Source organism: Aotus nancymaae, unplaced genomic scaffold (genome assembly GCF_030222135.1).
Source record: "Aotus nancymaae isolate 86718 unplaced genomic scaffold, 86718_ANA_hifiasm-v0.15.2.pri h1tg000108l, whole genome shotgun sequence".
Taxonomy (NCBI): Eukaryota; Metazoa; Chordata; class Mammalia; order Primates; family Aotidae; genus Aotus; species Aotus nancymaae.
Window position 1 is genome coordinate 39,969,970 of NW_026988523.1, and position 25,597 is coordinate 39,995,566.

The following is a 25,597-nucleotide window of genomic DNA, read 5'->3' on the forward strand; positions in this document are numbered from 1 at the left end:
CTCTTTTGGTACTTTAGCCTGGGAGCAGTGCCTAAGTTTTATTCATCACATCAGGCATCATTACAATCTTGCCAAGAGATAGCCCATTTGTACAGAGTAGAGCAGATGGCAGCCTTCAGGTCCTAGCATGTAGTGTGCTCTTGCTTCAGAAATTTGGTGCCAAATAGAGCTGTCGAGGTAGGAAAGGGATTTTCTCTTGACTTTTGCTTTGTTGAAGTGATGGTGGTATTGTAAAAGTGCTCTTGTTTCTATTTTTCATAGTATCCTTCAGGGTCCCTCCTAGGCTTCTGTAAACTATTTATTTATTTAGAGACAGGGTTTCACCATATTGGTCAGGCTGGTCTCGAACTCTGAACCTCAGATGATCTGCCCACCTTGGCCTCCCAAAGTGCTGGGATTACAGGCATGAGCCACTGCGCCCGGCCCTGTAAACTGTTTTTAACTGAAGTGGTCATCAGTAGGGCTATTGGCTCTAGTGTATATCTTGTATTTAAGGAGCTGCTGGTGAGACACTGGCAGGAATTATCTGAATCTAAGCCTCTGCTATTTGCAATCTCATATGTGTGTGTATATTTATGTATGTCTACTTATAGACCTATATATATAGTTTTGTTGATAAGGATAGAGACTCCTATCTAAGATCTGATGCTGTCATTTCTGTTCTTTCATTCCTTTGGTTGGTAAAGGGATGATGGAATTGAGGTATAAGGATGATTCATCTGCCAGGCATGATGGCTTACACCTGTAGTCCCAGCACTTTGGGAGGCTGAGGCGGGTGGATCACGTGGTCAGGAGTTCAAGACCAGCCTGGCCAATATGGTGAAACCCCATCTCTACTAAAAATAGCTGGGTGTGGTGGCTCTCACCTGTAGTCCCAGCTGCTTGGGAGGCTGAGGCAGAAGAATCACTTGAACCCGGGAGGCAGAGGTTGCAGTGAGCCGAGATCATGCCACTGCACTCCAGCTTGGGTGGCAAAGTGAAACTCCATCTCAAAAAAAAAAAAAAGAAAAGATGATTCATGTTAGGAATCCATATATAGTTCTGGTTTTTAAGCTGCTTTCACTGAACTGATGGGGTGATAGAGTAAATCTCATGATTAGGCCATTCTAACTGTAGATTCATAATTACTTTTTATTTTTTTTTAATGGAGAAGGAGTCTAGCTCTGTTGCCTAGGCTGGAGTGTAGTGGTACAATCTCGGCCCACTGCAACCTCTGCTTCCTGGGTTCAGGTGACTCTCCTGCCTCAGCCTTCTGAGCAGCTGGGATTACAGGCGCTCGCCACCGCACCCAGTTAAATTTTGTATTTTTAGTAGAGATGGGGTTTCACTGTCTCAAACAGACCAACCTGTTTGGCCAGGCTGGTTTCAAACTCCTGACCTCGTGATCTTCCCGCCTTGGCCTCCCAAAATGCTGGGATTACAAGCATGAGCCACCGCACCTGGCCAATTACTTTTATTTCTGCTTACTTAGAATAAGAAATTTTTAGATTGATTAAGGAATTTCTAGTTGGATGCTTTCTGCTCAGTTTGGTGATATTGATGAACAGATTTAATCCTGAAAATTACTGAAAGAACAAGAGCAGTTATTTATTAAGCTGTAGTTTCCCTTATTATCTCGGTGTATTTGTCACCACTAAATGAAGAAAAGGGTATTGACTCTTTTATCGACTATAATGATAAAAAATGTATCTATTTGCATTCATGGCTAAAATTAGATATTTTTTCACAACTAAGGAATTATTTAGGCAGGGTGCAGTGGTTTACATCTGTAATCCCTTTGGGAGGCTGAGGCAGCAGCCCAGGAGTTCAAGACCATTCATGGCTAAAATTAGATATTTTTCACAACTGAGGAATTATTTAGGCAGGGTGCAGTGGTTTACATCTGTATTCCCTTTGGGAGGCCAAGGCTTGAGCCCAGGAGTTCAAGACCATCCTGGTAACATATTCAGACCCTATCTCTATAAAAAATTTAAAAATTAACCTGGAATGGTGGCTTGCACCTATAGTTTCAGCTACTAGGGAGGCTGAGGTAAGGAGGATTGCCCAGGAATTTGAGGCTGCAGTGATCTGTGATTGTGCCACTGCACTCCTGCCTGATCACAGCAAGACCCTATTTTTTAAAAAATTGTTTTTTCTCTCTTCACCCCTTTGAATGGTGACCTTGCATTCATCAGCATATGTCCTGTTTTTCCCAAACCTTCTCTCCTAATTCCATGATTGAATATAGTAGCTGTGTTCTATAGAGTAGTAGTTACCTTCAAATGCTGATGGTCCCTCCATCAAAATTATAAAGGAACAGGTTTTTGCCAGATGGATGACTTAGACAAATTGCCTAATTCTCTAAACCTCAGTTTATTCCTTATAAAATGGGCATATTAATAATGCCTATTTTAGAATTCATAGGATTTCAGGAAACTTTATGCTCTGGGTGTTGCTTTATGGAAACATTTGGCCTGAAATAAAGTCAGTTACAGCAACTGTAATCTTTGCATTCTTGTGGCCCTCATCCCATCCATTTTTCACACAACAACAAGAAAAATCTTTTGAAAATAAATGGAATCATGTCACTCTCTTCCTTAGATTCTTCCAATGACTGTATTCACTTTAGCACTTAGATTAAAATTCGGATATCCACTATAGCCTTTGCCCTGCCAGATCTGGCCCTTCCCTAACTCATTGCTGCCATTCCTCCCTTTGCTTACTGTGCTCTAGCCACACTGATGTTTAAATTCATTGGAACAGGCAAAATTCTTTCCCACCTGAGAGCCATTGCATGTTATTTTTTCTTTAGTCTGAAATGCCCACCCTGACATCTTGCCGCACTGTGCTTGGTTAGGTCTTTCTTATCCTTTACGTCTTTGCAAAATTGTTAACTCAGAGAGCACTTTGCTTACTAGCATATTTAAAGTATGAGCTTCCTTATTTCTGTTTTACAGTACTATTCCTTCATAGTTCTTATTGTGCTGTGTTGTGTCCTGCAAAGCTTTTATTACACAAGATGTAATTATTTTGTTTGCTAACGTTTTATAAATCTGTCTTTTTTTTTTTTTTTTTTGAGGCAGAGTCTCACTCTGTTGCCCAGGCTGGAGTGCAGTGGCGCGATCTTGGCTCACTGCAATCTCTGCCTCCTGTGTTCAGGCAATTCTCTTGCCTCAGCCTCCTGGGTAGCTGGGATTACAGGTGCTCACCACCATGCACAGCTAATTTTTGTATTTTTAGTAGATACTGGGTTTCACTATTTGGCCAGGCTGGTCTCGAACTCCTGACCTCAAGTGATCCACCTGCCTTGGCCTCCCAAAGTGCTGGGACTACAGGCGTGAACCACTGCGCCCAGCCAAATTTGTGTCTTTTATTAGACTGTAAAGTCTTCAAAGAGTGGGCACTGTACCTATCTTATTTATAATTCATACCCTCTAGCACTCAATAGGTGCTTAGAAAATCTTTATTTACTAGATGAGTATACCCATGTACATCACTTTGCTCATAGTGGTCACTTAGACACATTTATTCTTTCTACCTTCTTTTTTTTTAATATATATTTTATTGCATTTTAGGTTTTGGGGTACATGTGAAGAACATGTAAGATTGTTGCATAGGTACACACACGGCAGTGTGGTTTGCTGCCTTCCTCGCCATCACCTGTGTCTGGCATTTCTTCCCATGTTATCCCTCCCCAACTCCCCACCCCCCGCTGTCCCTCCCCTAGTGTGTGATGCTTCCCTCCCTGTGTGCATGTGTTCTCATTGTTCAGCACCCACCTATGCGTGAGAACATGTGGTGTTTGATTTTCTGTTCTTGTGTCAGTTTGCTGAGAATAATGGTTTCCAGGTTCATCCATGTCCCTACAAAGGACATGGACTCATCGTTTTTCATGGCTGCATAGTATTCCATGGTGTGTTTGTGCCACATTTTCCCTGTCCAGTCTATCATCGTTGGGCATTTGGTTTGGTTCCAAGTCTTTGCTGTTGTAAACAGTGCTGCAGTGAACATTTGTGTGCATGTGTTCTTATAATAGAATGATTTATAATCCTTTGGATATATACCCAGTAATGGGATTGCTGGGTCAAATGAAGTTTCTATTTCTAGGTCCTTGAGGAATCGCCACACTGTCTTCCACAGTGGTTGAACTAATTTACACTCCCACCAACAGTGTAAAAGTGTTCCTATTTCTCCACATCCTCTCCAGCATCTGTTGTCTCTGGATTTTTTAATGATTGCCATTCTAACTGGCATGAGATGGTATCTCAATGTGGTTTTGATTTGCATTTCTCTAATGACCAGTGATGATGAGCATTTTTTCATATATTTGTTGGCCTCATATATGTCTTCTTTTGTAAAGTGTCTGTTCATATCCTTTACCCACTTTTGAATGAGCTTGTTTTTTTTTCTTGTAAATCTGTTTTAGCTCTTTGTAGATTCTGGATATTAGCCCTTTGTCAGATGGGTAGATTACAAAAGTTTTTTCCCATTCCGTTGGTTGCTGATTGACTCTAATGACTGTTTCTTTTGCTGGGTCTTTCTACCTTCTAATTACCCTCCTGTTATGCATTAAAAATTAGATAGGGATAATATATAACCTCTACTCTCAAGGATAGAGGAATCTAAGGAGTAAGACAAATAAATATTGATAATGCACTGTGATAGCTTTTTAATAGGAGATATGAGACCCCAGAGGAGAGACCAACAAATACTGTTGTCCCTTATTATCTTTGGGAGATTGGTTCCAGGATCCCTCCACAGATACCAAAATCTATAGATACTCAAGTCCCTTATATAAAAGGTTGTGGTATTTGCATATATCCTATGTACATTATAGACTTTGAATCATCTCTAGATTACTTATAATACCTAATACAATGTAAATGCTATGTAAATAGTTATATTGTTTATGGAATAATGACAAGAAAACAAAAACTCTGTACGTATTCAGTACAGATAAAACCATCCATTCTCCCACCCAGTATTCTCAATCCACAGTTAGTTATATATCCACAAATGCAGGACACAGAGTTGACTGCACTCTGAAGGAGATAGGGAGCTTGAAAGAAGGATGAATAGGAGAGTTCGTGAAGAGGAAGTAGAGGAGGGCACTCCAACAGTGAAACTCTTTTATGCAAAGGCATAGGGATTGGAAATCACCCGGAATCATTGGATAATTATGATGAGATCTGTTTCTTAAGAATGGTGTTTATGGGAGAAGTGACAAAGATAAGGCTAGAAAGTGGGCCAGACAGTAAAGGACTTTGACTGCTATGCTGTAGACCATGAAAAGCCATTAAAAGTTCATGTTCTCTTTTGTTCCAGTAACAGGACGAGCTGGCCTAAATAAATCCAGGATAAGTCATTTATTTTAACTATAGAAATTTTATGATTAATATATAAATTTTAAAAAGCATGTTAACACTAGTTTGACTTTATAATAGAATTTATTAAAAAGGAATTTTATAATTTTTGTTTGTTTGGTTTTTTGAGATGGAGTCTTGCCCTGGCTTCCAGCCTGGAGTGCAGTGGCGCCACCACGGCTCACTGCAACCTCTGTCTCCTGGGTTCAAGCAATTTTCCCATCTCAGTCTCCCGAGTAGCTGGGACTACAGGTGTGTGCCACCATGCCTGGCTAATTTTAGTATTTTTAGTAGAGATGGGGTTTCACCATGTTGGCTAGACTGGTCTTGAACTCCTGACCTCAAGTGATCCACCCACCTCGGCTTCCCAAAGTACTGGGATTACAGGCATGAGCTACCGTGCCTGGCCTACAATGTTTTAAAAGGTTGAAAGAGAAGACTAATAGTACTCTTCCATTACTTAGGTTCCATAAGGATTAAAATACTCAGGGCTGGGTGTGGTGGCTCATGCCTGTAATCCTAGCAGTTTGGGAGGCCAAGGCAGGCAGACCACCTGAGGTCAGGAGTTTAAGACCAGCCTGGCCAACATGGTGAAAACCCATCTCTACTAAAAGTACAAAAAAAAAAAAAAAAGCCATATATGGTGGCACATGGCTGTAATCCCAGCTACTCGGGAGGCTGAGGCAGAAGAACTGATTGAACCTGGGAGGTGTAAGTTGCAGTGAGCTAGGATCGCACCAGCGCACTCCAGTCTGGGCAACAGAGTGAGACTCTGTCTCAATAAATAAATAAAAATAAAACAAAATAAATACTCAGGATTTTTCACAGTGCCAGAATTTTCTATTTGACTTTTTCATGTAAAAGTCTAGTTGAAATTAGGTACATGTTTGAGAATGGCAGATAACTGAAGCTGCAATAATGAATGAGTCTAGGAAAGCGTAAATAACAAGATAAAACATACAACAATTAAAAAGCATGAGATTAGGAAGAGAGAATAAGGATGCTAAACAACATATATTTTAAGCTTTGAGCCAATATATACAGATATTCATAGATCTGTATATGAATTATACAATTAACTTGAATGGATACAAGAATGGTCCTGGTCCTGAATGTTTTGGGTAGTCTTTAAAAACGATCAGGTGGGCTGCCGTAGCTCACGCTTGTAACCCCCACACTTTGGGAGGCCAATGCAGGTAGATTCCTTAAGACCAGGAATTTGAGAACAGCCTGGTCAACATGGTGAAACCCCATCTCTACTAAAAATACAAAAAATTAGCTGGGTGTAGGTGGCACATTTCTGTAATCTGAGCTACGTGGGAGGCTGAAGCATGAGAATTGCTTGAACCTGGGAGGCAGAGGTTGCAGTGAGCTGAGATCACGCCACTGCACTCTAGCTTGGGTGACAGAGCGAGACTTTATCTCAAAAATAAGAAATAAATAAAAAAATAAAAACAGGGTCAGATGGAAGAATCAGAACTTTCCTGAGAGATACCTGAATTTTTAGGCAAACCTGCTGCTCAGGCAGGTAGCCTATTCTCTAGAAAAAGCCAAAAGACTTACAGATTCATAAAGTAATTGATGGGCTTTGAAAATGGCTGTTTTTTTCTTCTGGACCTGTCTTGAGATGGGATAATTAGTTATTGATTCTTAAATGTCATCTGTTATACTTTAGAAATTCTGGTTATTCCAGACTGAGTGTAGAAAAAGTGAAAAAAGTGCAGACTTTGGAATGAGACAGATCCGTGTTCAGTTCTAACTCTGTCACTAACTGTGAGACCTTACCTTGAAAAAGTTATTTGTCACCACTCGCCCCTCCAAGCCTCAGTTTTTTTTTTTTGTCCACAAATTTGGATATTACCTTTTTTTCTCTCTTTAGTTTAAAATAATTTTTTATTTATTTTTATTTTTTAGACGGAGTTTTGCTCGTCTTCCAGGCTGGAGTGCAATGGCATGATCTTAGCTCACTGCAAGCTCTACCTCCCAGGTTCAAGCAATTCTCCTGTCTCAGCCTCCCTGTTAGCTAGGATTACAGGCACATGTCACCATGCCTGGCTAATTTTTGTATTTTCAGTAGAGACAGGGTTTCCCCATGTTGGCCAGGCTGCTCTCAAACTCCTGACTGCAGGTGATCCACCCTCCTCGGCCTTCCAAAGTGGTGGCATTACAGGCATGAGCCACCACACCCGGCCTAGTTTTTAAATAATTTTTTAAAAATAGAGATGAGGTTTCAGTGTTGCCCAGGCTGGTCTCAAACTCCTGAGCTCGAGCAATCTGCCCACCTCAGTCTCCCAAATTGCTAGGATTACAGGTTTGAGCCACCATGCCCAGCCTGGATAAAACCTTTTTGTTGTATATGGGGGCAACTGTTAGAATCTAGAGAGAGACCTTAAAACTAGTATAAATTCTTTCATAGTGGATATGATTTGCCCTGCATTTGAGAAAAAGAAAAGTTTATGCATGTCACTGAGTAATGTAGTGTAGCTTAAAACATCAACCAAAGTTCCAGACTCATAAAAACATATGCATTAAGTATGTACAATTTTTTGTATTTCACTTATACCCAATAAAGATATTTTTTAAAAAATCAGGGTAGTCTGAATGTGTTAGAGACATAAGACCAGAATGTGATTGAAATTAAGTAAGGCAAAAATTCAGTTAGTAGTATTAAATCCTTTCTCACAGTACAAACTGGTAGCCTGTGAACCATGTTTGGTCAAGAGATGTACTTTGTTTCTTTGTAGTGTGATGAAAAGGAATGGAATTTGAATACCTTTAAGTGGAACATACGTAGCTCCCCTCTCCCAACAATTTTCTGTGAGCACCATAGTCTATATGGCCTTAATTGCCTTATATTCTGCTTGATTCACACATCTGTGTGGCTCCTATAGGCATTTGGGTTTGACCTGCCTCTTGGGAGAGGCAAAGAATGAGATGAGTGGTGGTGACAGTAAGAGGGAAATGGATAATCAGAAACAAAAAAGGAAAAAAGAGAAGGCCAAGGAACCAGATATTCAGTGTTTATTCTCTGGAGTCCAAAGGAGAGAGACATTGAACCTGGAAGGCACAAATTATCCAGTTAGTGAAGAAATGTGTGTGGTGTATGTGTGATTCTGGTTTATCCAGCGTTGATCAACTTGGCCTAAATGACATTTCTGTCAAAATTTCCTCCATTTGTTCTAACCTGCTAATTTTTAATTTGGCTTTCTGGGCTGTAGATTTTGATTATTAGAAGAGGTTTTGCTGTCTATCTTCTATACTTTAGTCTCTTATAATTTTGACAAGCCTGAAGACCAAGTAGGCCTTGGGCTGTAGAAAATGCACCAAGAGTTCTTGTCATCTTTGAGATCTCTTGAGAGATGTTATAGTTACTTTTCAGTCTGCTACATGATCATTTCTTTTTCTACTTAAAATAATTACTGTTAAGGATTATAAAAATTAAATACTCTATATGAAATTCCTAATACAGGCCTGGTGGTGATTATTATTTACATTAATAATAGGAATAGTTAACCCCATACCTCTCAGAAAATGTGTGATTATTTGTAGTTAAAAAAGTCCTTCTCAGCCCTTCTTCTTTCACAGCTGCATCTTAGTCCTTGTATTACCAGGATGGGATGACCTGGCAAAACTCTAACCAGAGAGAAAATGCTTCTCAGAAATGCTTTACTTTACCTCATTGCATGAATACTCTTGACCTCGAGAGAGATGGTGGGGAAGCAGATGGGCAATATACATCATGATGAGATTAGTGTGACAACACTGTAAATAAAAGAACAATCACGTGCTGTCACACTGAGTTTTAATCATCAGTTGGACAACTTCATGAAGGCTCTTTGAGATGTTTTCGTTTGTAGTGACATCTGCAGGGGCTTGCTAGGAAGAATTGTCTGAGAGAGCTTATTATAATTTCTGGAAGTGACAATAGGCCTTGCTAACAGTCTGCACAGTTCCATATATAGCACTTAACTGCGGTGGAGCCAGCAGGAACTGGTCTCGGCAGTCAAGCAAAAGCATCGGTTAATTTTTCTTAGTGATTAGATAGGACAGCTTCAGTGGCTTTTCCCAATTGAAATTGTTTAACTGTTAGAGGACTCTCTCCTCAGGCACTCAGGTTCTAGGAGTAGGGTCAGTTTCCTGATTCCCAATATACTGAACATCAGAGGAGAATTTTTTAAAATCTCATATTTGATTCTCATATGTTTTTCACTTGCAACGATGAAAGCTTTGGCTAAAATAACTTTCAGTTGAATTAACTGATTAATATTCCTGTCTGAAGAGGTGGAGCCTTTTTTGAAATATTAGCGAGGCAGTCAGCCAACATGATCTCTCTCCTAATTATATCTGAGTTGGAATCTGGTAATGATCCCAGATCTCCTTGAGCTCTCAGAGATTTGTATAAATTTTTTTCCCCTGATTATAAGAAAATATTGCAAGGAATGAAAATATTATAGAAATATATACTTAGAGGCTGGGCACGGTGGCTCATGCCTGTAATCTCAGTGCTTTGGGATGCTGAGGTGGGTGGATCACGAGGTCAGGAGTTTGAGACCAGCCTGCCCAACATGGTGAAACCCCATCTCTACTCAAAATACACAAATTAGCTGGGTGGGGTGGTGAACACCTGTAATCCCAGCTACTCGGGAGGCTGAGGCAGGAGAATCACTTGAATTCGGGAGGCGGAGGTTGCGGTGAGCCAAGATTGTGCCACTGAACTCCAGCCTGGGAGACAGAGCAAGACTCCGCTTCTCAAAAAAAAAAAAAAAAAAAAGAAATATATACTTCAAAAAGTTACCCATAATCCTGCCAGTCAGGAATAACCAGTATTCTGTGTATATCCAGAGACTGTATCATTTTATGTTTTTTGCTTTTAAGGACTCAATCCTTCAGAAAGATACCACCTAATTCAAATACAACTGTTGCTATAGCCATTATTTACTAAACATTTACATAATTATTTAACCCTCAGAATAATCTGAGAAACAGGAATGTCTTCATTTAAGAGCTTAAGAAACTGAAGCAGACAAGGAGGATGGAAGGCTGAGGCAGGTGGATCACCTGACGTCAAGAGTTTGAGACCAGCCTGGCTAACATAGTGAAACCTCGTCTCTACTAAAACTACAAAAAATTAGCTGGGCGTGATGGCACATGCCTGTAGTGCCAACACAAAGCTCTGAAGCTTCAAGAGCCACACAGATGCCTTAGATATCTGGGCAAACTCAGCCCTGATCTATGCACCAAATGGGACAGCAGGCTCATGGCTGAGTCCCAGGGATGGTCACTCATACCAATACTAACCAACAGAAGACCAGACCCTGATATGATGTTATCCTAGGATAACACCACCTACTCCCAAATGACTTAGGAGAGTCAAAACTCATGGAAATCCTAGGGATGTGAGTAACAGTATATTCAGCTTTTGCTTTTCCTATGAATGATACAGAATTATGTCAATTAGTTTAATCACTTCAAAAAGAGAAGACTGCTTCTAAATAAGTCAGATGTCCTCAAAATCATTTCAGCATGTTGGCCAGGCTGGTCTCAAACTCCTGACCTCAGTCTGCCTGCCTCGGCTTCCCAAAGTGTTGGGATTACAGGCATGACTCACCTCACCAAGATGACATCTTATTTCTAATTTGTGTTTCATATTTGTTAATCATTGGTGGTCAATAGCCATTGAGCCCCAACAAATAATGCAACCCTGTCAGACATTAAAATATTCATACTTTTTCTTTCACATAGGGAAATAATCTTCCAAATATATACACATAGCATTTACATTATATCATAATAGTTTTGATTTGCATTTCTCTGATGGCTAATATTTGTTAAGCATCTGTTCATTTACTGATTGGCCATTTATCTTCTTGGACTGATCTCTATTCAGATCCATTTGTCATTTTATTAATTGAGTTGTAAAAGTTCATTATATATTCTGGATAGAAGTTCCTCATGGGCCGAGGCGGGTGGATCACCAGGTCAAGAGATCGAGACCATCCTGGTCAACATGGTGAAACCCCGTCTCTACTAAAAATACAAAAAATTAGCTGGGCACGGTGGTGCATGCCTGTAATCCCAGCTACTCAGGAGGCTGAGGCAGGAGAATTGCCTGAACCCAGGAGGCGGAGGTTGCGGTGAGCCGAGATCGCACCATTGCACTCCAGCCTGGGTAACGAGCGAAACTCCGTTTCAAAAAAAAAAAAAAAGTTCCTCATGATTTGCAAATATTTTCTCCCATTCTTTTGGGTTGTCTTTTTACTTTCTTGATGGTGTTATTTGCAGTACAAAAGTTTGTAATTTTGATGAAATCCAATTCATTTGTTTTTTCTTTTGTCATTTATGATTTTGGTATCATCTGTGAAACCACTACCTAATTCAAGATCATGAAGATTTATTTCTATGCTTTCTTCTCAGAGTTTTATAGTTTTAGCTGTAATATTTAGGTCTCTAATTCATTTAAATTTAAATTTTTGTGTGGTAGAGATTTGAATGATTTTAAATTTTTTCTCTCTTCAGAGGTAGCAACACTAGAAAATAAAGATAAAAAATAGGCCAGGTGCAGTGTCTCATGCTGGTAATCCCAGCACATGAGAGGCCAAGGTGGGCGAATCACTTGAGGACAGGAGTTCGAGACCAGCCTGGCCAACATGGTGAAATGCTGTCTCCACTAAAAGTACAAAAATTAGCCAGGCATGGTGGCATGCATCTATAACTCCAGCTACTTGGGAGGCTGAGGCACAAGAATCACTTGAACCCAGGAGGTAGAGGTTGCAGTTGCAGTGAGCTGAGATCGCACCACTACACTCTAGCTTGGGCAACAGAGCGAGAGTCTGTCTCAATAAAAAAAGAGAACCCAATTTTTTTTCTCATTCTTCTCTGAACTGAGTATACTGTTTTTACCTTTTCTTACTTAGATGATCAACTAGATGATATACCAAGGTGTTAGTTACTTCTAAACTGGCAGGTGACGTTTTTATAGAGAGGGATGTTGAAAGGAGGAATAACATACTAAAGCACATGGCACATTTAGTTTATGAACAGATCCCAAGTAGACTATCTCCCACTGTAAACTTGAACATGAGTTTAAATCTTCTCCAGTTCAAGGCCGGGTGTGGTAGCTCACATCTGTAATCCCAGCACTTTGGGAGGTGAAAGTGGGCGGATCACTTGAGGTCAGGAGTTCGAGACCAGCCTGGCCAACTTTGTGAAACTCTGTCTCTACTAAAAATACAAAAATTACCTGGGCATTGTGGTGGGCACCTGTCATCCCAGCTACTCGGGAGGCTGAAGCAGGAGAATCACTTGAACTTGAGAGGTGGAGGTTGCAGTGAGCCAAGATAGTACCACTGCACTCCAGCCTGGGTGACAGAATGAGACCCTGTCTCAAAAAAAAAAAAAATCTTCTCCATTTCAAAATGGTTTAGAATTGTGCTGTCATGGAACCCAGTTTTATGTATCATATTAGTTGTAACTTGTGAACAGCTGTGATGAGCTACTTGGTTTTCTCCTCAGGGGTCTCTCTTTTTGGCATGTCAGCCCTGTTACTCCCTGGGAACTTTGAATCTTATTTGGAACTCGTGAAGTCCCTGTATCTGGGGCCAGCACTGATCCACACAGCTAAGTTTGCACTCGTCTTTCCTCTCATGTATCATACCTGGAATGGGATCCGACACTTGGTAAGTTAATTGGGGATTTGCACATTTTCTCAGTGAAGCGGGTGGGGAGGCTAGGAGGATTCTCTCCTTCATTACTGGGTTTAGTACTGTTCTTTTTTGTTGTTGTTCCAGAGGTGGAGTCTTGCTCTGTCACCCAGGCTGGAGTGCAGTGGCGCGATCTCAGCTCACTGGAACTTCTGCCTCCTGGGTTTAAGCAATTCTCATGCCTCAGCCTCCCAAGTAGTTGGCGTTATAGACGTGTGCCACCACTCCTGGCTAATTTTTGTATTTTTAGTAGAGACAAGGTTTCGCCACATTGGCCAGACTGGTCTCAAACTCCTGGCCCTAGGTGATCCACCCACCTCAGCCTCCCAAAGTGCTAGGATTACAAGTGTGAGCCACCGTGCCCAGCTAGTGCTGTTCTTAAGGTTAGTTGTGACTCAGGGTCCTCTTGGGGAAAGCTAAACAAGTTCCTCTGTGCATTCTCTGGCAGTCCTGCTGGTGCTGTAGCTGAGCAGTGATACAGGCTTCACAGATACTTGCAGAGTCTCATTGTGAACTCTTCCTTTTTAAGAGGGATATTATTAAAAGAGATCCCTGAAGGCATAGAAGGCATGTTTATTAGATGAATATTAATTGGTACCTATTTATGTGTCCGGTACTGTTGTAGACACTGGGGATTCAGTTATGAGCTAGATAAATATTGTTGCTACTTTCATTCTTAAGTACCTGTTGACCCAGAGTAATGCTTCTGACAGGACTCAAATAGATTACTTTTTGTTATCTAGACATTATATTGAATTTTTGCTTTCAGCTATTGGACAGAACAGGCCAACTTTAGCAGCAACTGGGTGCCAAGAATCCCAGATCTTAATATCGAGTTTAGGAATCTTTTAATGGAGTGAAAACCATCCATGTTGCCTTCTATGTGACCTCATGGTCAGCTCAAAACTGGTTTCTAAAATTAGCCAGGTATGGTGGTATGCACCTGTGGTCCCAGCTACCTGTAAGGCTGAGGTGAGAGGATCGATTGTGCCCAGGAGGCAGAGATTACAGTGAGCTGAGATCATGCCACTGCACATCTCAAAAAAAAAAAAAAAAAAAAAGTCTGGGCTCTGTGGCTCACACCTGTAATCCCAGCATTTTGGGAGGCCAAGGAGGGTGGATCATAAATAAAATCAAAATCAAAATCTGGTGTCTTTCTTTTTTTTCTAAAGGAATTAAAGTTTAATCAAGCCTTCTCCAGGTCAGAAATCAGTCCCTCCTCTAGAATTTTAAGATTTCACATTTTGGCTGGACGCAGTGGCTCATGCCTGTAATCCCAGCCCTCTGGGAGGCCGAGGCGGGCAGATCACCTGAGGTCAGGAGTTTGAGACCAGCCTCGTCAACATGGAGAAACCCCATCTCTACTAAAAATACAAAATTATCCGGGCATGGTGACTCATGGCTGTAATCCCAGCTACTCGGGAGGCTGAGGCAGAGGTTGCAGTGAGCCGAGCTCGCACCATTGCACTCCAGCCTGGACAACAAGAGCAAAACTCCGTCTCAAAAACAAAAACAAAAACAAAAACAAAACAAAATGGAAAAAAAACCCAAACTTAGCTGGTGTGGTGTGGTGGCATTTGCCTATAATCCCAGCTACTCAGGAGGCTGAGGCAGGAGTATCCGGGAGGTAGAGGTTGCAGTGAGCCAAGATCACACCACTGCACTCCAGCCTGGGTGACAAGAGTGAAACTCCATCTCAAAAAAAAGTTTTATATTTTGTAGTCTCCCTAGTTTTGCTTCCAAGAAGATTATTGAAATTCAGTTCTTGGCTGGGTGCAGTGGCTCACGCCTATAATCCCAGCCCTTTGGGAGGCCAAGGTGGGCAGATCACTTGAGGTCGAGAGTTCAAGACCAGCCTGACCAACATGGAGAAACCCTGTCTCTACTAAAAATACAAATTAGTGGGGCATGGTGACACATGCTTGTAATCCCAGCTACTCAGGGGGTTGAGGCAGGAGAATCACTTGAACCCAGGAGACAGAGGTTGTGGTGAGCCGAGATTGTGCCATTGCATTCTAGTCTAAGCAACAAAAATGAAATTCCGTCTCAAAAAAATAAAAATAAAAAAATTCAATTATTTCGTATTTTTGTTACTTCTGAACCTGAGCCAACTGTCAGATGGATGCTTTTGCCTTAATTTGACTTTTTATTACTTCTGAATCATAGCCTTAGAGACAAATGCTTTCTGGATTTTGGTCTGGTCCAATAGACAGTTTAATGGAATAAAAAAAGTGAGAGACTAAATGACTTATCAAATTAAGTGTCTGTATCAGCTGTTCCCTGGGGCAGTGTTCAGCTTGATTTAAAATGACTTTTCACTTCCCTGAGGGGGAGGGGGTAGAGAGGGAGGACATTTCCATTAATGACTTCCTATTCCACAGAACAAAGCTCTGTAAAGAAAATCATCTGATCAGCTTCCTCTGTTCATGTTTTGGCTCAGGCAGAGACTTGCTGTATATTTGTCTTTGTCTCAAAATGGGGGAAGAGTGGAGAGGTTTTACAGAATCCCAGAACTCAGAGCTTTTCTGTCCTGGTTCCTGGCTGTGATGGTAATCTCTTTGTTGAGAGCAGTGAGGAACCTCAAGGACCTTAAGTCTGCTTTTATTTTTTCTTCTAGCAAGTACTGGTTCTGAGTGTGGGACAGGATTTTGTGTTTTCTGTGACAGCCTGTAGTTTTTGGCCTCTGAACTTGATAGTTGACTTGCCAGAAGATCTAATGGGGGAGTGGGGAATAGGATTGATAGAAAAGTCTAGGAGGTTATAGGCTCTGTGGCATTCTAGGGGATATCCCCGCCTACCACCACTACCCAGTAGGACTCAACTGTTTATAAAACACTGTTCCTATTTAAGCAAAACAACTCTAGAATTTACTTGACTTTTAATCTGATCTAGTTAGAAGCTATTTGAGGGTTGAGGTGGAAGCATCTTCTCATCTTGATTTTTTTTTTTTTTAATTTTCTGGGCTCTCTCCATCTTTTCTCTGAACTGACTCCTAATTTAGGCAGTTTTACATTGAGACTGTGGGCGTATGTGTGTGTTAAGACAGCCATGTATGTGGGAAGTGTGGAAAATGCAGACTACTTTTGCCCCAGGGACTCATTTAGTTACTTATAATGTAATATTAATATGTTAATATCCCTAGGACACAAGAGAGTCAAAGTTAGTGTTTTGTTAAATGTGGGGCCGAAGGTGTGGTAGCTCACACCTGTAATCCTAGCACTTTGGGAGGCCGAGGCCAGCGGATCACTTGAGCTCAGGAGTTCAAGACGAACCTAGGCAACATGGCGAAACTCCAGCTCTACCAAAAAGACAAAAAATTAGCGGGACCTGGTGACAGGCTCTTGTAGTCCCAACTACTTAGGGGGCTGAGGCAGGAGGATTGCTTGAACCTGGGAGGTCAAGGCTTCAGTGAGCTGAGATTGTGCCACTGCACTCCAGCCTAGGTGACAAAGTGAGACCCTGTCTCAAAAAAAGAAAAGGAGTGGGGGCTGGGCGAGATGGCTCACACCTGTAATACCAGCACTTCGGGAGGCCAAAGCAGGAGATTGCTTGAGCCCAGGAGTTCAGTACCAGCCCGGGCGAGACATAACAAGACTCTGTCTCTATTTGTTAATATTAAAAAGAAATATGGGTTTTAACTCACTGGGTAGAAAACCAATTTAGTAGCATGCTACCAACAAAAAAGGAAATTTAAATAGAATAGAATATCTAGGCTGGGGCTGGGTATGGTAGCTCACACCTGTAATTCCAGCACTTTGGGAGGCTGAGGCCAGTAGATCACTTGAGGTCAGGAGTTCGAGACCAGCTTGGGCAACATTGTGAAACTCCATCTCTACCAAAAATGCAAAAATTAGCTGGGCGTGGTGACCGGCACCTGTAGTCCTAGCTACTTGGGGAGCTGAGGCAGGAGGATTGCTTGAACCTAGGAGATCAGGGAGGTCAAAGCTTCAGTGAGCGGGGATTGTACCACTGCACTCCAGCCTAAGTGACAAAGTGAGACCTTGTCTCAAAAAAAATTTAAAAAGCAGGGGGTGGGTTGGGTGAGATGGCTCATACCTGTGATCCCAGCACTTTGGGAGGCTGAGGCAGGAGGATTGCTTGAGCCCAGGAGTTCAATATCAGCCTGGGCAAGGCATAATAAGACCCTGTCGCCTTTTTTTTTTTTTTTTTGAGGTAGAGTCTCTCTGTGCCATCCAGGCTAGAGTGCAGTGGCACAATCTCGGCTCACCACAACCTCTGCCTCCCAGGTTCAAGCAATTCTCCTGCCTCAGCCTCCCGAGTAGCTGGAAATAGGTGCCCACCACCATGCCTGGCTCATTTTTTGATATTTCTAGTAGAGATGGAGTTTCACTATTTTGGCCAGACTGGTCTGGAACCCCTGACCTTAAATGATCCGCCCACCTCGGCCTCCCAAAGTGCTAGGATCACAGGTGTGAGCCACTGCACCCGGCCTATTTTTTAATATTAAAAAGAAATATGGGTTTTAACTCAATGGGTAGAAAACCAATTTAGTAGCATGCTACCAACAAAAAAAGAAATGTAAATAGAATAGAAAATAATAGGCTGGGGCTGGGTGTGGTCACTCATGCCTGTAATCCCGGCACTTTGGAAGGCTGAGGCAGGTGGATCGCTTGAAGTCGGGAGTTTGAGACCAGCCTGGCCAACATTGTAAAACCCCATCTCTACTAAAAATACAAAAATTATCTGGGCTTGATGGGACTCACCTGTAGTCCCAGCTACTCAGGGGCCTGAAGCAGGAGAATCACCTGAATCTGGGAAGTGGATGTTGCTGTGAGCCAAGATTGTGCCAGCTGGAGAGGCTGGGTGCAGAAGTTCATGCCTGTAATGCCAGCTCTTAAGGATGTAGAGAGGCAGGACGATAGCTTGAGCCGAGGATTTCAAGACATGCCTGAACAGTATAATGAGACTTCATTATCCACAAAAAGGAAAAAAAAATTTTTTAATGAAATTTATTTTATATATAACATATATAAATCTATATATGCATATATATATGTGTGTGTGTGTGTGTGTGTATATATATATATATGGCACCACTCAGTAATGGTAAATATTGTTTTATCAGTTTTTCTATATTATATATACATATCTACTGGGTTCCAATTTAAAAGGTATTTCTTAGTAGAGTCACGGTCAAAACAAAATTGAGAAATAGTGTTCTAGATCAGAGTATCCTTTAGAAATACTAGTCCTCTAATAAACAGAGTTTCCCTCTATAAAAAGATTCTGTGATTGACTGTATCTAGGAAATCATGCATATTATATCTCTCTTTTGGAGATTCACAGTATGCATTAATAAACTGTCTAGAAAGTCTTGCAGTTAAATGTTTACAAACTTTGTATGACCAAAGAACTGTTTTTGCCCCATATAATGCTTTCAACATTCTGAGGAACAAGTGTTTGGAAGAACATAGTTTGAGAAACATTAATCTAGACGTGTGGTCATGAGGAAAAGTTGTATCTATTCAGTCTGGAAGCTTTTGTACACCACATAGGGCCTGTGGCATTCTAGAGAACATTCCTCCTACCATCACCACACAATAGAACTTGATTTTCTGTCATTGGAATAAGTGGATAATAGGTTCCATACTGTGGGTTTTGAGAAAGGTAAAGGTGGGGCATAAGGGTAGAAATGCTTTTCTCTAGACTTATGCTGAGAGGAGGTGTCTATTCCTTTAGGTAGAATTACTTTCTGAGGCAGAACTGTAAGTGTCCTGGTTACTGAAATTCCTTTTTTTTTTTTTTTCCTCTATCCACAGATGTGGGACCTAGGAAAAGGCCTGAAGATTCCCCAGCTATACCAGTCTGGAGTGGTTGTTCTGGTTCTTACTGTGTTGTCCTCTCTAGGGCTGGCAGCCATGTGAAGAATGGAGGTTCCCAGCATCATCTTCCTACACATTATTACATTCACCCATCTTTCTGTTTATCACTCTTATCTCCAGCCTGGGAAAAGTTATCCTTAATTGTTTAGATCCTTTTGTGCTTTCAGATCCCCTTGGAGCAGTAGAGTACCTTGTAGACCATAATAGTGGAAAAGGGTCTAATTTCCCCCTTGTTTCTAAAAATGAGGTGGCTGCAAAAACTCCCCTTTTATGCCCACAGCTTGCCTACTCTGGGCCTAGAAGCAGTTATTCCCTCTTCATATTGGGCTCTGATTTATGCTGAGGGTCAGCTTTTGGCTCCTTTTTCCTGAGACAGTGGAAACAATGCCAGCTCTGTGGCTTCTGCCCTGGGAACTGGGGGTGAGGCTTTGGGTGCCACTGCCTGTGGGTTGCTGGCTTAAAGGACAATTCTGTTCATTGGTGAGAGCCCAGGCCATTAACACCTACGCAGTGTTATTGAAAGAAGAGAGGTGGGGGTGGAGGGGAATTAGTCTATCCTAGCTAGAGGGAGATAAAGAGGGCTAGTTAGTTCTTAGAGCAGCTGCTTGAGGAGAAAATGTATAGCTTTTGACACGAGGAAAATCCAGAAAATTATCATTGAACATATTAAAGGTTGTTTCTTTTTCTTGCATTTCCAGAAAAGCCTCCTAATTTTATGCTTTCTCATCGAAGTCATATACCATTTTTTTCTGAAACCGAATTAAAATACTCATTTTATCTTTGACTCTCCTTGAAATCTAGAGAAACCAAGAAAATGGCTGTTGGGAAGGGACCTTCGGTCGTCAGTTTTCCTACATCTCATAACTGGAAAAATTTTCAGGGAAATCAAATAGAACTTAGCCAGAGATTTAAATATCACAGAGAAGCCTCAGAGAAGGAAGGAGAAAAAGAAGTGATGCATGTAGAGTGCTTTTGAGTTATTACAGGCACCAAAATCCCATTAAGGACTGATTATAAGCTTAATGGTACAATTCAGCAAATTATGATTCAGTCAGGGTCACAGAGGACTAGTGTTGGTGATAGCTAAGGGATGATGACCTGAAGACACAGGCTTGGGGAGAAGGGAGAATAGAGATTAAAAAAGAAGGGATTGTTGAAAACCTGGCAAAAAATGTATGACGAGAAAACTTGCTGCTTTTAAAATCCATATAGGCCAGGCTTTAGCAGGCATGCTGTTTGATAGTTTTTGGAAACTCTGGAATGACCTATCTCATCTGTCACTTTGAGTTGTTGGCCAACCAGTTAAAGTGTGGGTTGAAGAGGGGAAACAGTAACTGGCTGGTGTCAGTTGGATAGGAAGACCTCACTTAAGGTGTGGACCTGCTGCTTCAGTAGTCTTCATTCAGGGTCCCAAATAATATTTGGCTTTAAGTAATGATTGCTTTTCTGTTTTTACTAGAGGGGCCCTGGGGAGTCCTTGTACCTTTCCTTCATTTTAAATGAGCTGTTCTCTACTTTGTCCTTGGAATTAGGGACAAGTGATCATGAGAGAACACTTCGTCATTGGGACTGGGAAAGGTTTGGCAAGGGCATTAAATTTAACAGCCAGTGCCAGGAAAATGTAAAATGAGGTCAATGATAAACAGATGTTGGAGGCTAGAAAATGGGTAGGGCAGTCGAATTTCTTGGTGCTTTCTTACCATTTGGGTGTTTGAAGCATGGTAGTGGGTGCGTGGGAGGTGTGACAGAGCATCATGCCTTAAATTTCTACTTACCATCTTTTTCTTCTCTGTCTTCCAATCACTTTAATATCTTCAATTTTCAAACTATATTTGTACGTGTGCTTAGATACAAAGTCTTACACAAGCATAGTGTCTTCTCCTTTGGCTTTCTCTACCTTTTCTTCCCCACCTCCAAACACACATACACATACTATGTTCAACAATTCTGTTTCTGATTTTGAAGTCATTAGTTGTACGTGCTCAGGATAAAAAATGAGTGGGTAGGAGTGAGGGACTGGTTTTTTGAGATTCTGCCCTCTTTCCATGATTCAGACCAACTTTCTCTTGGTCATTTCTGGAGTATAACTGACTCAATTCTTGTAAAAATGTGTTCCACCCAAACCACCATTATGTTCTTTTCCCTACTTTATTTTCCCCCACCTTCTTTCCCCTAATTGTGTTACAAGAGGCAGCCATAGCAAGAATAGAAAATCCAGATCAGTAAAAGATTCAACAAAAAATGTTTATTTTCCAAATTTGCTTTACTCCCACCCCAAAATTTCCCTGTTCTACAGTTCTGCCTGGGGACTCTTGTTTATTTCACTCAGTTGCTATACAAGGTTTTCAGCGTGTGGCTACCTTGTCCATATGAAGTTTAAGGTTTGTATTTCTGGACCTCAGCTAGCTTAGGCCCTGCCCAGAGTTCTAGCATACGTGGACTTCTGGGTGGGCTCTTAGGATTTGCTGGGCTTTGGGGACCTGGAGTATGACCTGCAGACAGGTGTGAGCTTTGGAGTTCATCTGGGGAATTGAGGTTGGCAGCTGGGGAGCATGGAATTACGGTTGGACTTGGTGCTTGTTGTACGGTCTTTGTGATAGACTTCTTCCTGAGTGTCTTCTGACTGTCTGGATCATGGGACTGTCAGTGGTAGAGTGGAACAGACAGTCAGGTCTCTGGTCAGGCCCAGATCATTCCCAGTGCACCTCAGGATTCGAACTCCCTTTCTCCCCATACCATGGGCAGTAGATCAAGTTTCAAATAAGAAAATTTAAATTTGATTTCTCTAATTACCCACCCCCACTTTGAGATTAGATCATTTTCTACTGCTCGGGGTAAGATGTCCTTAGCCCATCCCTTCAGGCCTCAGAAGGTGATTAGGGACTAGTCAGGATAAGATGGATTGGTTAGAGGTCCCCCTGCTGGGATAGTGGTGGCATAACAATATACCTTTTTTGAGGTTGAAAAGAAATTGAGAACAGGGTTTGGGGTTAGATGGGAAGAATAGATACCTTGCCTAAGATTTCAGGACGCAGCCCATTGGAGGCCTTGAGTAAATCAGGATTTTTCTGTATCCATTTGGTAAGGGAGGCAGCACCAGCAGTTGTACGCGAGGTCAGTGTCACCCGAGCAGGGGGTATCTTCAGAGGCATTTGCCAGGTACCCATGAAGGAACCCCAAGGATTTGCCTAAAAATGAAAAGGGATACCTCAATAGGGCTTCTCACTCCAAGTAACTGACCAATTGACAGAACCTCTGTTCATCTTATTTCCATTCTTTACCTTCAGGAATACATGGTTATGAAACAAGACTGAAAGCATAATCTTCCCACTCTTCCTTACCCACCTCCCTCATTTAGGCTTTGCAGGCCTAATTTTTTCATCCCCTTTCCTCTGCCAACTTAAATTCAGCATCCTTAGCCTGGGTGCTGTGGCTTATGCCTGTAATTCCAGCACTTTGGGAGGCCGACGCTGGCAGATCACAGGTTAGGAGATCGAGACCATCCTGGCTAACACAGTGAAACCCCGTCTCTTCTAAAAATACAAAAATTTAGCCGGAGTCCCAGCTACTTGAGAGGCTGAGGCAGGAGAATCTGAGGCTGTAGTCCTAGCTACTCGGGAGACTTGAGGCAAGAGAATCACTTAAACCCGAGAGGTGGAGATTGCAGTGAGCCGAGATTGCACCACTGCACTCCAGCCTGGGCGACACAGTGAGACTGTCTCAAAAAAAAAAAAAAAAAAAGGTCAGGCATGGTGGCTCACGCCTGTAATCCCAGCACTTTGGGAAGCCGAAGCAAGGCAGGTGGATCACCTGAGATCAGGAGCTTGAGACCAGCCTGGCCAACATGGTGAAACCTCCTCTCTACTAAAAATACAAAAAAGTTAGCTGGGTGTGGTGGTGCGCACCTGTAGTCCCAGCTACTTGCGAGGCTGAGGCCAGAGAATCGCTTGAACTCGGGAGTCGAGGTTGCAGTGAGCTGAGATCGCACCATTGCACTCCAGTCTGGGCAACAGAGTAGGGCTTAGTCTCAAAAAAAAAAAAAATTGTGCATCCTTAGGCTGAGTGTGGCAGAGGAATACCCACTGCACAAGTGTAATCACCTGAAGGCTTTCTTTTTTACAGATCATTGATCAATTTAAAAACTTGTGAAGGGTGCTAAACACAACTCTATCCTGCTGGATAAGCTGGCTGGAAGTTCAGGGGCTCTCACATTGCAACATTAATTAGATTACACTTTAATTTTTCAGATAATGGCTGTGAGAGACTGCAAATCTCCCAGTTCTGTGCCTCAATTGTTTGTCTTTCTTGATAGGAATGAAGATAGTATCTCACCTTGGAACGGGGCACAGAAGGCAATAGATGACCACGATCATTGGCAATAATTTGAGTGTAGCCTTCATGGGAAGAGATGCACTGAGGTGCAAGTGAAAGAGAGAAATGTTTATGAGTGAAAAAAGAAAAAATATTTGGGGAGCTTGAATTAAGGGTGTGGTCAGAGAAGGATATGAGAATTTAGAGAAGGCTAAAAGGAGTTAAGTGGCAGGAAGAACATGAGATTGTCTTGTAGGTGCACTGAACATGGAATACCTCTTTTGTTGGCTTAGCGAGAGACCAGTTCTGCAGATACTTGGATGAGAAAGCCTTTTCATACTGTGGAGAGAAAGATAAGTATCCTTGTGAAGCTTCAAGGCCCCAAACCCGGAAATGATGACTAGGCACAGTTCTTTAGATTTGAAGACCAAAGGCCTGACCAACCATGTAGGCTTTAACTCACCTATGTCAAGGGTGTAATTTGTTTGGTCTAGATGTGTGCTGTCCAGCATGGAGCCAGTAGCCACATGGAGCTGTTAAACACTTGAAATATGACTAGTTCAAATTGTTGATTGAGGTGCTTTATAAGTATGAAATACACTGAAGGCCGGGCGTGGTGGCTCTCGCCTGTAATCCCAGCACTTTGGGAGGCTGAGGTGGGTGGATCACAAGGTCAAGAGATCGAGACCATCCTGGCCAACATGGTGAAACCCCTTCTCTACTAAAAAAAAAATACAGAAATTAGCTGGGCATGGTAGCGCACACCTGTAGTCCCAGTTACTCGGGAGGCTGAGGTGGGAGAATTGCTTAAACCCAGGAGGTGGAGGTTGCAGTAAGCTGAGATCGCACCACTGCACTCTAGCCTGGCGACAGAGTGAGACTCCATGTCAAAGAAAAAAAAAATACACTGAATTTTGAAGTTTTTTTTTCTTGTTTTGTTTTGTTTTTTTGAGACAGGATCATGGTCTGCCACCCAGGTTGGAGTCAGAGGCATGATCCTAGCTCATTGCAGCCTTGGATACCTGGGTTCAAGCAATCCTCCTCCTTCAGACTCACAAGTAGCTGGGACTACAGGTGCATGCCATCATGCCCAGCCAATTTTTTAATTTATTTGTAGAGACGAGTTCTCACCATATTGCCCAGGGTGGTCTCAAACTCCTGGCCTCAAGCAATCCTTCTGCCTCAGCCTCCCAAAGTGTTGGGATTACAGACATGAGCTACCACATCCAGCAGGTTTTGAAGATTTAGTACAAAGAATGTAAAATGTCTGATTGTAATTTTTTCAATACTGATTAAATGTTGAAATACTATTTGGATTTATTGGGTTAAATTCAGCGTATTTAATTTTTTCATGTAGCTACTAGAAAATTTAAAATTACATTTGTGGCTCACACTCTTTGTCGGGCAGCACTGGTCTAGATCAGGAGTTGGTAAACCATGGACTATGGGCCATATCCATATTGCTGCTTGTTTTGGGATGGCCTGAGAGCTAAGGATGATTTTTATAGATGAACATTTTACAATTGATTCAGTAAAATGGAACAATAACTTTGAATACCAGTTAAGTGAAATTTTTTCTCATCCCCTAAAATTCCATTATTTTCATTAGTAGTACAAAAATTATATTCAATTATATTTTGAATTTATTAAACATTTTATGGAAAAATGTTTTTCTCTAATTATGTAAGTAGCTACATAATATTTTTGACTTTGCCACTTAGCCTGCAAAGCCTAAAGTTTTTACTCTCTGCCCTTTTTTTTTTTTTTTTTGAGACGAAGTCTCACTTTGTTGCCCTGACTGGAATACAGTGGCACGATCTCAGATCACTGCAACCTCTACCTCCCAGTACAAGTGATTCTCCTGCCTCAGCCTCCCGAGTAGCTGGGACTACAGGCATGCACCACCATGCCCAGCTAATTTTTGTATTTTTTAGTAGAAACAGGGTTTCACTATATTGGACAGGCTGGTCTCGAACTCCTGACCTCGTGATCTGCCCTCCTCGGCCTCCCAAAGTGCTGGGATTACAAGTGTGAGCCACCAGGCTAAGCCTACTCTCTGCTCTGTTACAGAAAAAAAAACAAATTGCCAACTTCTGGTTTACACCCTACAAATTTAACCTGGAGATACCTTTGGATCTTCCCTGGGCTCTCTATCCTGAGGAGGTAAAATATTATCTCACCCCACTTTCAGCTATCTGTTCAAAGATCAGAATCCTATGAGAGGGGACAGTCTAAAGATAGAATCTGGAAAACAAAAGTAAACATTAAAGAAATGGAGAATGTGAACTTACCTGGTTGGCACTGTAGTTAGTGGCCATGTTCTTGTGCTGTTTACACTTGTTGCTTGGCAACTGCAGAAGGCGACCTCCTGGGACTACCTCCCAATCAGCAGGGGCTTCCT

The 25,597-nt window shown here is 41.8% G+C and overlaps 2 protein-coding genes across 6 annotated transcripts in view; one reads left to right on the top strand and one right to left on the bottom strand.

The window, feature by feature from the left end:
• SDHC (succinate dehydrogenase complex subunit C) overlaps positions 1-19,669 on the top strand; it is a 44,209-nt gene extending 24,540 nt beyond the window's left edge. For 4 of the 5 annotated variants that reach the window (XM_012449598.2, XM_012449597.2, XM_012449599.3 and 1 more), the window contains exons 5-6: positions 12,855-13,018; positions 18,823-19,669. In XM_012449598.2, the coding sequence (XP_012305021.1) occupies positions 12,855-13,018; positions 18,823-18,927 (269 nt within the window). In that variant the 3' untranslated portion in view covers positions 18,928-19,669. The remainder of the gene's footprint in view (positions 1-12,854; positions 13,019-18,822) is intronic. The other variant, XM_012449600.3, reaches the window with a different exon arrangement.
• Positions 19,670-21,232: 1,563 nt separating this feature from the next.
• Positions 21,233-25,514, bottom strand: CFAP126 (cilia and flagella associated protein 126). The gene is made up of 5 exons (XM_064370466.1): positions 25,488-25,514; positions 23,513-23,535; positions 23,218-23,359; positions 21,897-22,073; positions 21,233-21,525 (listed from the first exon to the last, which is right to left on the bottom strand). Exons 1-5 carry the CDS (start codon positions 25,512-25,514, stop codon positions 21,262-21,264), a joined length of 633 nt encoding a protein of 210 aa, XP_064226536.1. The 3' UTR covers positions 21,233-21,261.
• Positions 25,515-25,597: the final 83 nt, after the last annotated feature.

Coding starts and splice junctions, on each gene's coding strand:
- CFAP126 (XM_064370466.1), bottom strand. CDS start 25,514: ATGGCCACTAACTACAGTGCCAACCAG. Junction 23,360..23,512: donor GAAAAGGCTTTCTCATCCAA/GTATCTGCAGAA, acceptor CCTTAATTCAAG/CTCCCCAAATATTTTTTCTT. Junction 21,526..21,896: donor GTCCTGAAATCTTAGGCAAG/GTATCTATTCTT, acceptor TACCACTGACAG/TCCCATGATCCAGACAGTCA.